Source organism: Ambystoma mexicanum, chromosome 13 (assembly GCF_040938575.1).
Source record: "Ambystoma mexicanum isolate Mex_15411 chromosome 13, UKY_AmexF1_1, whole genome shotgun sequence".
In the NCBI taxonomy this organism is placed as follows: Eukaryota; Metazoa; Chordata; class Amphibia; order Caudata; family Ambystomatidae; genus Ambystoma; species Ambystoma mexicanum.
This window is the reverse complement of record NC_090938.1, coordinates 609,683,757-609,697,646: the sequence shown is the minus strand read 5'-3', so window position 1 is coordinate 609,697,646 and position 13,890 is coordinate 609,683,757. Positions and strand designations below refer to the sequence as shown.

General features: G+C 45.4%; 1 protein-coding gene across 1 annotated transcript in view; it reads right to left on the bottom strand.

Moving 5' to 3' along the window:
• Nucleotides 1-13,890, bottom strand: part of KCNH4 (potassium voltage-gated channel subfamily H member 4) — a 976,843-nt gene that overhangs the window by 45,757 nt on the left and 917,196 nt on the right. The window contains exon 14 of the mRNA XM_069634470.1: nucleotides 3,600-3,709. Within this exon, the coding sequence (XP_069490571.1) occupies nucleotides 3,600-3,709 (110 nt within the window). The remainder of the gene's footprint in view (nucleotides 1-3,599; nucleotides 3,710-13,890) is intronic.

The following is a 13,890-nucleotide window of genomic DNA, read 5'->3' as shown; positions in this document are numbered from 1 at the left end:
GAAGTCGGGCATCCATGTTTACCCATATTTGGATGACTAGTTGGTCAGGGCCCCATCCCCGCACCTTTCCCACAAGTACACAATGCCCTGGCTTTCCTCCTTCATCTTCTCGATCAGCTAAGAAAAAACCTTCACAACTCTCTCCCAACAAATTTATTTTGACATTTTCTATCAAATGCTATCTTTAGGAGCACGACTGGACAACATCTACATTGCTACCTGTCAGCTGACAAGGTAATGATTATTTTATCTAAGTTCCTCACTTTTTTGCAGCGACAAGTCGCCTCAGTTCAGACACTAAAGTTTCTCGTCGGAATAATGTCCTCTTGTTTTCCACTCACACAGCATTGTCGGCTTTGCATGCAACTTATGCAGGAGTTCTTGGATGCCCGCTGGCAAGAAATCTCTTGGGCAAAAAATATTCCTAATACATCTGTTCTAAAATGCCCTACCTGTGTGGTGGAACATCACCCATTTTATGGTGGGAGCTCCGCTCATCATCCCTGCTCGCAAAGACCACAGACACTCCAAGAGGGTTGGGGAGCCCACACCACAAGTCTTCACGCCAGGGGCCTATGGTCATCAGAGGAAATGTCCCTGCACATCAACGTCCTGGAACTGAGGGTGGTCTTCTGTGCCCTGAAGTATTTCCTGCCTCGCATGCAGGGAAGGGAAAGGTGGTTTGTGCATTCACGGACACCACCATCACACTGTTCTATATTCGGATGTAGGGCTGCACAAGATCACCTATCCTGTCTTCTGAAGCACAATCCCTCTGGAAGTGGGCCATTTCTCACAGGATGTTCCTTTCCCCATTGCTACCTGTTGCTTTGAGGATTACTTTCAAGGTTTTGACCCTGACACATAAAGGCCTCTATGGCTCGACCAAAGGTTATCTGAAAAATTGCCTTACCCGTCAAATGGAGGGTAGGTCAACCAGATCAAACAACACCAATCGCCTTGTTTGCCCAAGGATTAAGAGAAGCCGGGGCAAAGGTCGCTCTTTTCTGGGTATAGCTACTCTTGCTTGGAACAACCTCCGAGTTGAGATGCGTATAAAGGAGAGCCTTCAAACATTCCGATAAAGGCTCAAGATCCTTTTATTTAAATAGAAAACCTGCTCCCGCAGAATGTTTACTTCCTGTTCAGAAATCTCATTTTGTGCAGTCCTTCGGTACTTGTGTTCTCGTCTGTGTTTTTAGTTCTTGTCCAGTGTTAGACGTGCGCCCTGATGCCTGCGGGCTACGGCGCTTAATAAGCATTAACATAACATAACATAACATAACATAACATAACATTTCATCTGCCAGGTATCCACCACTCCTTGGTTGATGTCCTTGGAATCCGAAGAAATTAACAACAAAAAAACGAATGCCAGAAAACGAGACTTCAGGGGTGTCTCCCGCTTCCATAAAAAGGAAAGCGCCAGTTCCCTTCCATGTGCGTGAAGGGAACCAGCACTGCAGGGGGATAGCAGAGGTGGTGGCACACTTCGCTGTGTGCCGCCAGAAGGTAAGTAAGGGTGTGGGGAAGGGTTGGGGGGGGAGCGGTGGTCCAAAATGTCTGTGGGAGACAAAAAAGAAAGTTATTTCGAAAAAATAACTTTTTTTTTTCTCCCTCGGTCATTTCGGATTCGATCATTTCACGGTGATCCATCCTTTTATACATTTATGTAAGGCAGACATTAAGTTCCTTTCATAGAAAATAGCTTTTTTGGTTGCCATCGTCTCAGCCAGGAAGGTCGGTCTATCCTCCAAACCTCCCTATCTGGCTTTCCACAAATCCAAAGCCTTTTTGAGGATAAAACCTTCATTCACGCCTAAGGTGCCTTTGTTGTTTCACCTCAACGAGCCTCTGGTACTGTTGGTGTTCGTTTCCTCTCCTTCTACGCCTGCTGAGTACCCCTTCCACTCTCTGAATGCCATGCGAGCACTTAAGTACTATGTTGCCCACACCAAGCCATTCTGCAAGTCCTCAGAACTGTTTGTGGCTTTTGGCCCCACTACTAGGGGCAAGAATCTGTCTAGAGCTGCCATCTCCTGATGGCTTTCTGCTGGTATTTTTTTTTGCCACCGCCTAGCCATTGCACAAGAGCTGTCTTGTCTACTGCTGCCTTTCTCTCAGGTGTCCCTCTGGCAGACATCTCCAGGGTGGCAAGGTCCGTTCATACCTTCACCAAGTTTTACTGCATCGACAGGGATTCGACAGAGGAGTCCAGAGTTCGACAGGCGGTCATGCAACATCTTTTCAAAAGGTTAGCCTGATCCTCCTCCTGTTTTGCTTCAAATTGAGCGCTTGGAGACAGCCCTTGCGTGGTAGCGTTGTGCGGTATACATCAAAATGACATAACATATGCAGGGTTATTTGTTTGCGTACTGCTACATATTATATTCAACCAGTATGTGACTCCATGAAAGATCCAGTGCTTGAGAAGGAATCCGTTACCTGCAACTCCTGTTCTCAAACATTGGTATCTTTCATAGACACAAATGCAACTCTGCAGCCTACCCCACATGTGGCTCACGTTAGCACGTTATATAAATCTGAAGATGGCCTCGAGGGGTGAAGCTATGGGAGGCACTGCCTATTGGCTAAAGGGTAAATGTCCCAGAACAATTGCGAGAGAACACTAAGGTAACAACAATTTCTTTCATTTTCTAAATGAAACTGCTTTAATATTACTGAGGAGTCCAGCCTGATGAAGTGTAATATTCAGACAGCATGTGAATCTATGATGCTGGAGAACGAGAGTTACAGGTAAGTAGCATATTCCTTAATGGCGACATTTGGTGTTGGTCGGAGCTTGTTATGGCCTTGAACCCTCCCGGAGGACCTCGTTGCTCTTGGGCCTGCCAGGCTTTTACCAGCAGGTGGCATTGGTCAGAGCTTGTTATGACCTTGAACCCTCCCGGAGGACCTCGTTGCTCTCGGGCCTGCCAGGCTTTTACCAGCAGGTGGCATTGGTCAGAGCTTGTTATGGCCTTGGACCCTCACGGAAGACCTCGTGGCTCTCGGTCCTGCCAGGCTGTTACCGGCATTTGGTGTTGGTCAGAGCTTGTTATGGCCTTGAACCCTCAAGTAGGACCTCGTGGCTCTCGGTCCTGCCAGGCTGTTACCGGCATTTGCTGTTGGTCAGAGCTTGTTATGGCCTTGAACCCTCACGGAGGACCTCGTGGCTCTCGGGCCTGCAAGGCTGTTACTGGTTGTATCTGGCCTCAAATGTGTTGCTTTGATCAATTGTCTGTCAATGAAATTAAGGGGCTTGCTACGGGATATAAATGTTTGAACATGTCTGTAGATCAGATCATGGTATGTATTTTTGGAGTTTTACATTGAGAGTAGGTTATTTTTTATTAAGATGATGGTTTACCGAGTTAAATAAATGTCATTTCAAATGTTGATGTCATGGTTTTTCGGTTTAATGTCCCTGTTTACGGAGTCGAAACACATAGGAAAGGACATTACAGTAAAAAGCTTAGAAAATATTTTAGACCTTCCCCTATGTGTTTCTAGCATTGATATTGTCTTTTTTGTATTATGGCATGTGCTTTTGTTTCTGTCTTTTGCTTTTAAAACAAAACAAAAAAAGAATACCTTACCCGATGATGGAGACCCTCTGCTCGGCGTGCGGCCATTCGAATGATCTATGTTGAAGTGAAAGGTCTGTGACTCAGACGCCATTCCATCGTCCTCAATCCCATCGACAACTCTGGCGGGAGAACAGAGAGAAAGGACAAACTCTTAACGCTGGTAAGGCAGCTCAGTGCGGTAGGTTGTGTTAGGTTATCTTGTATTTGTATAGCGCCTACTGCCATAGGTTCTGACGTTGAAGTGCTTTTTGCCTTGCTCGCCTTACGCTATAATTAGAGATTTGCATCCTGGCTGAGCTCTTCATCCTATTGAGGTTGGTGAATTAAGCTCCATACATTGGTCAATAATAACACCAGATAATACTAAAGATTGGCTCGGGACATGCCACATGCAAATGAGGGAACACAGGAGTAACATTAAGAATTCCCTTTTCATTGGAAAGATTGGTAATTCAGAGGCCACACAACAGCAGTTGCAGGGGAGAAAATGATTACTGAAAGGCCGGAAACCATGACAACGGAGCAACAGAATTCGAAAAGCAGAGGAAAAAGATGAAGATGGAGAAGCGTCTCCTGAGCCACAGCCAATCAGTTAATGTGCCACAGTGAAATGCCGGGTGAACATCTGAAGTTAACAACTTTGAGGAACCACTGCCTAAACCCAGCCACTTTGAAGTTAGCGAACCTGAACTCAAACCACCTGGAATTTCTGCAGCCTGTGAGTCCCACCACTCAGAATCTTCTTCTTTCAAACCCTGCTACATTTAATCCCAGCACCAGGGTCTCTTACCAACCTGAACCATGCCACCACTGAGTTTCATCACTTCAAACCCTCCCACCTTGGAACCCAGACACCTGGAATGTTATTGCCTTGACACTCAACCATTTCAAAATCTACGACTCTGAATTCAGCCACCTTTGATTCTTCTCGACTGTTGAAATCAGTCACTGTTGAACCTAAATAACCCTGGATTCTGCCAAGGCTGAACTTTGACACCTCAGAATTTGGCCACTCTGAATTTGGCCACATTGAATTCTGCTGCTCTCACTCCAGCCACTGAAAGGTTTCCCCACCTAGAACTCTGCCACCCCAAACCTTACTCCTAATGAATTTCGAGACCTCAAATCCAACCAAGGTAATCAACCATGAGACAACCGCCACAGGGAGACTTCTGCACTGGGAGCTTTATCTCTCATCACTCTGAGAAATTGCCCATCATAAGGGTAGGTGGCCTCGAAACGAGCTACCACACGAAGGACCTTTGCCCCTGGAAACTCAATCCCACTCGCTGCAAGTCTAGCCACCCCAAAGCCTAACACCCCACACCACTCAGGTTCACCCCTGAGACCAAGAAACATCTCACCCAGGAGGGCTTTTGTCCCTGGAATCAATGCCATAGGAGGCCCTGAAAAAACGTTGGCTACTCCCACCACGAGCCTATAAACACAGCAAGGCACTCGCCACTGTGTGTAGCCCAACAAACGTGATTGCCTCAGTTCAGTAATTGCCCAACACTACGGCATAACCCATGTGCTTATAACCAACAGGAGTAATCAGCATCAACGATCCATCCCAACCAGGGAGCCTACCACTGAAATAGCCTGATGCACAGCCACCATATCAATAGACCACTGATCCACACTCGCTTACGAAACACCCACAACTACAAATATGCCCTGATACAAGAAGCATAAACTAACACGGATGGAAAACAGAAAAAGTAAGACAAAAGAAACCACACCCCCACAAAACAAGAACCACCTACCAGAATTCACAACCACCACCAATCACCTCTAAACAAACATAAAATCTGGACAAAAACCAGAACAGCGAGCCAAAGCACTGACCAATGACACCCCCGCCGAAACACCAAAGATTACACTTAACAAAAAGCAAGCCAAATCGCATACACTGCACTGCAGCCTATTCAACACACAAACTATGGCAAAGCACAAAATTTACGACCTTCAAATCGAAGGCGGCACTCTCTCAGTGTCCTACTGGAAACTCTTCACCTTAAACAAATAGTGAATGGACCCACACACAGAGCTGGACACACACACTATATGATATTTCCTGCAGGTATGGACTTTCGAAAGGCCACCCCACCAGTACCAATAAGATGGAGCGACCATCCCGAACCGCATAATGCCTCCATACATAAAACTCCTGGCGACAATCAAAAGAAATTGGAAACGCCTTGACCTCAAAACTTTAACATAACCATTAGAAACTACAAAATCAGGCACATCCCAGCTGAACGAAATGACACCGGACTCAGCGGAGGAGAAGATTCACACCTGGATAACACATGCATTAGACAGATTAATGCCCTCAAAACCCTTCAAACCCACACCGAAAAGTCGTGTCAAGAAACTGAGGGAACTCAAGAAAACAAACCGTAAGCTAGGAAAGCGATGGAGGAAACACTACAAGCAATTGGACAAAACTAACTACCAATGACAAATTCGTCTATAGAAATTGCCAGTCCTGAAAGCCTAGAAATCACACAATACCGCAAGAATCCAATTGGCAACAAATCCACAAAAATAAATGTTCAGAATCATCAAAGAAAAAAAATGCAACTTCGTGCAACAACATCGTACCTTCGCAAATCCTTTGTGACAGCATCATGATCCACCTAAGAGCAAAAATAGAAGCAATACAACATGCCATCGATGCATGCCGCAGTACCACAACAACACCCTGCCAGAAACCAGCACGCCAACAACCAGCACAACACTCAATTGATTTGACTTATATGCTAGGAAATCTTTGACAAACTATTAAAAGATACCCATGCTCACCGGATAACTACAAAAATGTACTCACCCACAAAAACCCAGCTCTCTACTTCCGACTACGAATTAATCTATCCGTAAACATGGGAATAATATCAAAATCCTTCAAATCAGCATACATCAAACCACTCCTAAAAGATGAGACAGGAAATACAGATAACTCTACCAACTACAGATCCACATCAAACATACCGTACCCAGTGGACATCCTGGAGAACCACGTATACAAAGAACTACTCAATTATGTAGAAAGCAATGGAATACTTGACCTGTTCCAGGTTGGTTTCAGACCCATGAGAGGAACAAAATCAACACTCCGCTCCATATGGGAGGAATCTAAACATAAATGAGGATAACAGCATCCAATAGGTTCTCATACTACTGGGCATAGCAGCTGCCTTCAATAAGATCAATCGCACAACTCTAATGAAGAGACTGGAGGAATCCAATATTCAAAGCTCTGCACTACCATGGCTGAAATATTTCCTCACCAACCGAACTGAAAGAACCCACCTATCGGTGGCAGGCCGATTCCCCAATGATAACCAGGAGCAGAGGCCGGGGAATCCTACACCAAACCAGTCATTGTGCCTCATTACAAATTAGGCGGTCCGGACCGCCTGATCCCGACTCCTGCAGGCGGGAGGTGATGTTCCCGCCAGGTTTGACCTGGCGGGTTTAACACCGCCCGCCTGCAGGCGGTCGAGGAAACACCGGCAGCATTACAAGATGCTGCCGGTGTTTCCATGATCCCCATTACCATTGAGTCCCATAGGACTCAATGGGAATGAGGATTAACACCATTCCGCCTCCGTGATTCCCGGAAAACCGGGGTTGTAATGCCCCGGTAATTCCAGGAATCACGGAGGCGGAATGGTAATACGAGTCCGGCAGTAACCAGGCGGTTTTACCGCCTCGGTTACCGCCGGATTCGTAATGAGGCCCATTGATTGTAAACCTGTCTTTGCATACTTTATCCAAAGCAGAAACCCAAGTTCTTCAAAAAGGCCTATCTTTTGTTCCTACAGCGAAATATGATGCTTTCCAAACCCGAATCGAGTTGACGCGCATGATGCGAAAGATTAGGCTAAAACTATTTTTCGGTACTCAAGAAAATGAGATCCAGTCTGACACGACAGGCTTACGGCGTCCGTCCCACTTTTTTCCGCCATCATCCAGGTCCACACCAGAATCAATCACCTTTGAACAATTATTGTTTAGAAAGGTAGAGAAACTAGAAAAAACAATACCCTTTGTGCATAACAACTCCTCCAAGAAAGATTGCCCTCACTGACCTGGCAAACAATAGCCAAATAGTGATAAAACCGTGGACAAAGGCCGTGCCACTGTCATCATGAACACAATGTGCTACAATAATATGGTCAATAACCTTATGTCCGACCTTAATTTTTATTTATTTATTTATGTATTGTGCATTTGTAAGGCGCTTATACATCAAGTAATTTGTGTTTCAAAGCCCCCACAGGGTAACAGGGAGGGAACATGGGAATGAAAGACAAAAATAACAATGAAAGAGAGAGGCGGTCCTTCTAGGCCTTGTGAGCATTCAGTATGTGCAAGTGCAAAGAGAGAGAAATGGGATGGCGGAGGGTGGGTTAAGTGCTAGGATTACAATGGAGGGGAATGCTAGGCTGTACATTGCAAGCAGCTGTTATGTGACTGGCAGAGATCACTTGGTAAAAGTGGTCAGCTGCCAATAAATCAGTGCAGCCTTTGATAGCATAGGCCAGTGGGCACCAAGGCAAGTGCTGGGAGAGGACGGAGGTTGAAGGTGATTGGGAGTGGGAGGCCACGACCCAGGTGGACACATAAGGACCCTGGTGACCAATCTCAGCTACTGTGGGGATTAGCAAAGGAGGGAGAGGCGGAAGGAGGAGGTGAAAAGGAAAGTTGTGATCTTCTGGAATTTGAGGAGGTCTGGTTTAAGATGGGAGGGAGCCAGCCAAGGAAAAAGATCAGCCACCAGCTCACTGTTTAGCGAAGCACTTGACATTCAGGGAGCTGGTGCCTGGGGAACGTAAAGATCTGGAGGGACAGTATTTAACAAGAGCTAGTTGGAGATAGCATGGTCCCTCACCCCAGACAGCCTTATGGATAATGCTGAGGGATTTTAATTTGATCCTTGCAGCAACCGGGAGCCAGTGGAGAGATTTTAGGGATGGAGAGATGCGGTCCCTGGGATAGAGGCCCCCTATTCTGGATTAGTTGGAGGGGACGTAGAGAAGAAGAGGGTAGGTCAAGGAAGAGGCTATTGTAGAGGTGCAGCCTATAGAGTGCCAGAGCTCTAGAGACACTGAGCTTCTGGGGGAAAGTGAGGAAAGGAAGGATTCCTTTGAGGAGGTGGAGATTAAAATGGGCCTTCTTGGTAAGGTCCTGGATGTGAAGGAGGAAGGAAAGAGAGGAGGCGAAGATGACTCTAAGGTTTTTGGATTCAGATAAAGGAGAAGGGGGAGAGCCCATAGAGGGTGGCCAGAGTGAGGGGAAGAAAGTGGGAGCAGGAGTCCCAATGGGAAGGATCTCAGTCTTGCTGGCATTGAGGCAGAGATCATTGGAGGCACAGTAGGACTTGACGGCAGGTAGGCAGTCAGGAATCAGGGGTTGTGGTGCAGGGGAAGACGTGTATCGCCTAGATAGGGGAAAACACTACAATTCCCAGCAGGAATGGGTAATGGGTGTAGTTTTCTGAAGCGCGCTGGTAACCAGCTGCAGGCACTTTGCATTAGGAGAATGTGCTCTTAACGGCCGCCCACCCCTGCTCAGGTGCTGATGATTGATGTTGGAGAGCACGGGCGGCGGCAGCAGCAGCAGCGAAGCGAGAGGCAGAGGCGGGCAATTCGAGGCAGCTGAAGAACTAACGCTGACCATGCGTGGTGGCATTCGCATCTCCTGAGCCGCGGCGGTGAACGCTGGTTAATGTGTGATCCGCTCTCTTCCGTCAGGTCCGGGGCAGCCGCAGGAGGTGCCCGGACACTCAGTTAAGTGTTTATGTGTGTTCTCTGTCCTCCTGGGCCGCGGCAGCGACATGTATTGAGCAACACTTCAACTCGTTGTTGTCCGGACGTTATGAGGAAACGTCCGGACCATTAGTTAAGTGTGCTTCCTTGAAGTGTGCCCTCTTAATAGTATTTCTTGTGCTACTTGCTACTACGAACCCTATGTTTTGATGCTACGGTCTGAATTACAGCATGGATATGATTGCAAACCAGAAACGACCAAACGCTTGCTAAAATCTGCTTTCCTCAGTCACCTTGTTTTCTCCACAAGGGGAAAGCGGCATGCTATGTACAGGAGTTTGTGTCAACCCATAACTGGGGCATGTTGTTCTCTCAGTGTCATTTCTTGCTATATGTTTTGATGTAGCTTAAGTCATTGCTTTGTAAGTCATGGTCACTAACATTCGAAAAGTCATGTATATTGCCCCATGTGTTTTGTGAAAACTTATGTTATGTCCTACTAGTTTATGTAGAGAGAGTCAGGTTAGGTTTCCAGGGTGTTACAGTATCAAGTCAGGAATTGTATGTGATTTTGCTGTTTATGTCTAGTTGTCTTCCCTTCCTTACCTTTATTAGTCCATCCCTTTTCCCTAACTCCTTCTTCCCCCCATTGGCTGCCACATTGCTACTTGTACTTCAAAAATCCAGGTGCCCGTGCTAACCACGGTGGGAGGGTCGATCCATTCGGCTTCTGTGGTTCGTGAGAGAGGATTGATATCCTCCTGCCTTAGTTCTATTTTGTGACAGAATCATCAGCCCCCGATTTGGGATTATTGAACCACCCAGGCTAAATGGAGAGCCCTCCCGCTTTAGCAGAAGTGTTGAAGGCACTGCAGGATATTCAGGTGGAATTGGTACATGTAAGACAGGAATCTAGTACTCTGAAGGCTCAAGTGCAAGGATTGGTAGCACAAGGGACTCCGTTGGAGGAAGCAGGGTCCTCTACCGGCAGAACAGGAGCTAGAGCGTCCACTGTAGTGGTTCAAGCTCCTAGTAGTGTGCCCTTGGCAGCGCCTGAAAGATTTTCCGGAGACCCTAAAAAAATCATGATGTTTTTGACCCAGTGTAGGTTACATTTTCTTTGTAAACCCTCTGCATTTGAGACTATTCAAGCGAGGACTGCTTTTGTAATTTCATACTTAACAGGAGATGCGGCAGCTTGGGCGATGCCATTGGTACAAAAACATGACCCTTTACTTTATCATTGGGATAATTTTTTGGCAGAATTTGGTCGATTGTTTGATCGAAGGGAAGTTTCATTGGCACAAGATAAGGAGTTATTGGCGCTAAAACAGGATACCAGAGATTTGGTCTCTTATGTGACACACTTTAATAGACTGGTAATTGAAACAGATTGGCCAGAAAATAAACAGACAGTTTTGTTTCATCAAGGATTGAAAGAAGAATTAAAAGACACTATGGCACAGGTAGAGCCTCAGCCCAACACGTGTACAGCTATGATTGACTTGGCATTAAGGTTGGATCGTCGGATGAATGAACGAAAGGGAGGCAGGAAAAAACCAGAGGTGGTACCCTTTGTACGGTTGGATAGAGGAAGGGTGAACAGGAATGGTGATGGTGAACCTATGCAGATTGGAGGGGTGAGGGGACCATTATCGGCTATGGAAAAGGAGCAGATAAAAGCAAATAATTTGTGTTTGTACTGTGGTCAACCTGGACATTATATTCGTACTTGTCCAAACACTCCTAAGAAGGTAGGTGGTGGAGAGAAGAGCAAAGGCGAGTCGGGAAAAGGCTTGGGCCGGCCTTAGGGGGAACTCAGGTGTCAGGCTCAGTGGTAGAAAGGTTCCCCACTTGGGTAGAAAATACTACACGAAAAGGTAACTCCCATTTGTATATTCTAGTAACTTTATTTTTTGCTTGTACAAAACAAATGATGTCAGCCATGGTAGATTCGGGAGCAACTGGAAACTTTATTGACATTGACTTGGCCAAAAGGTTGGGGTTGCCATTAAGAGAAAAGACTCAGGTGGAAGGGGTGCAGTCAGTGGATGAGTCTCCTTTAATATCGGGACCCATTTGTCAGCAAACTCAACCAATAGAAATGAGGTGTCACTCAGGACATGTGGAGGAAATTGTACTGGATTTAATTGCAGCTCCCCAGTTTGGTCTTATTTTAGGAATTCCTTGGTTGACTCAGCATATCCCAAGAATTGACTGGTTGGCTAGGGACGTGTTTTTTGAGAATCCAGAATGTATAGGTCACATTGAGGAGGAGGTGAGTCAGGCATTGTTTTTGGCAGATCAGCCACCGGCAGTTCAAGTGGTGGGGGCTGTGGGGTTACAGGTTCCGGCTCAATATCAAGAGTTTGTGAATGTTTTTGACAAAGGAGGAGCGGAAAGACTGCCACCCCATAGACCATTTGACTGTGTCATAGAGTTAGAACCAGGGGCTAAATTGCCATGTAGCAGAATATACGCATCAACAGAAACAGAAAATCAACATCTGCGAGAGTATTTGGATGATATGTTACAGAAAGGATTTATTAGACATTCCACATCACCAGTCTCATCACCATTGTGTTTTGTTCCGAAAAAAAGGGTACATTGAGGACATGTATTGATTATCGTACATTAAACAAGGTGACGGTAAAGAACAGATATCCACTACCTTTAATTTCTGGACTGCTGGATCAAGTAAAGACAGCAGTGGTGTACACAAAACTTGATTTACGTGGAGCATATCATTTGATTCGGGTCAAGGAAGGGGATGAGTGGAAGACTGCATTTAGAACTAAATTTGGAATATTTGAATATTTGGTTATGCCTTTTGGTTTATGTAATGCTCCTGCGGCATTTCAGTTTTTTATGCAGGAGGTATTAAGTGAGTTTTTGGACATTTTTGTTATTGTATATATTGATGACATTTTAATTTATTCCAATTCACAAGAGCAGCATGTGAATCATGTAAGGGCAGTGTTAAAGAAATTACAAGAACATCAGTTATATGTGAAATTAGAAAAATGTGCTTTCCACGTGAAAAGAGTGGAGTTCTTGGGTTTCATATTGACCCCAGAAGGGATAATTATGGACAAAAGCAAGGTGCAAGCAGTTCTGGATTGGCCCACACCCCAGTGTATTAAAGATATTCAATCTTTTTTGGGTTTCGCTAACTTCTATAGACGATTCATTACACATTTTTCACAGACTGTGGCACCTATAACAAGATTGTTAAGGAAGGCAACAAGTTTTTGTTAAGATGTGGGGGCTGAAAAGGCTTTTCAAGAACTAAAGATGGCATTCACCTCAGCCCCAGTATTATGACATCCAGATCCTGATAGGATGTTTCAAGTGGAAACTGATGCGTCCAATGTGGCATAGGTGCAGTGTTATCTCAGGAGGATTCAGAAGGGATTTGGCACCCAGTGGCCTACTATTCATGAAAACTCACTCCATGTGAACAAAACTATTCCATCACAGATAAAGAACTATTAGCTATTAGGGCAGCTTTTTTGGAATGGAGGCATTATTTACTGGAAACCAAGCAGCAGGTGGTGGTAGTGAAAGATCATAAAAATCTACAGTATTTCAAGACAGCTCACACATTGAGCCCTAGGCAATTACGGTGGTCCCAATTTTTCAACAAGTTTGATTTTGTGATGACCTTCAGGCCGGGGAAAAGAAATGGAAAGGCAGATGCATTATCTCGTCAACAAAATTTGGACAACGAGGTACCGGAGACAAAATCTATGATCCCGGCAGAGAAGGTGGTAGGTGCAGTTGTCTCCAAGTTGATGAAGCAAGTGAAACAGGCAATGAGGAATCAAAAGAATCAGAGTTGGGGAGTGAATAATCCCTTGGAAACATTGAAAAATAACCTCCCTTACTATGATGGGCGGTTGTATTTGCCTAATTTGGAACTACAAAGAAAGGCTATGCATTGGTGTCATAACTCACCCTTGGCCGGACATTCGGGTAGTAAAAAGACACAGACTCTAGTAGAAAGATACTTTTGGTGGCCAAATATGAGACGAGAGGTAACTAGGTACGTGCAGGAATGTGAAACATGTGTACGAAGTAAAGCAGATCATACCAAGAAGTCACGTCTACTTAAACCATTGCCTACTCCAACTAAAATATGGACACACATATCAATGGACTTTATCACAGACTTACCACCGGATGATCAATATGATACAATATGGGTGGTAGTGGATTACTTATCTAAACAGGCTCACTTTGTGCCTTGTAGAGGCATTCCAGGAGCAGGGAAGTTGGCTGAATTATTTCTGCAGCATGTGGTTCGACTTCATGGATTACCACGTACTATTGTTTCAGATAGGGGTCCACAGTTTACATCAAAGTTCTGGCGCGCCTTCTGTCAGATGCTAGGAATAAATTGTGCCCTGTCCACTAGTTATCATCCTCAGACATATGGACAAATGGAAAGAGTGAATCAGACGATTGAACAATACTTGCGCTGTTATTTACATGACGGAATGGAGTCGTGGGTTCAAGCATTA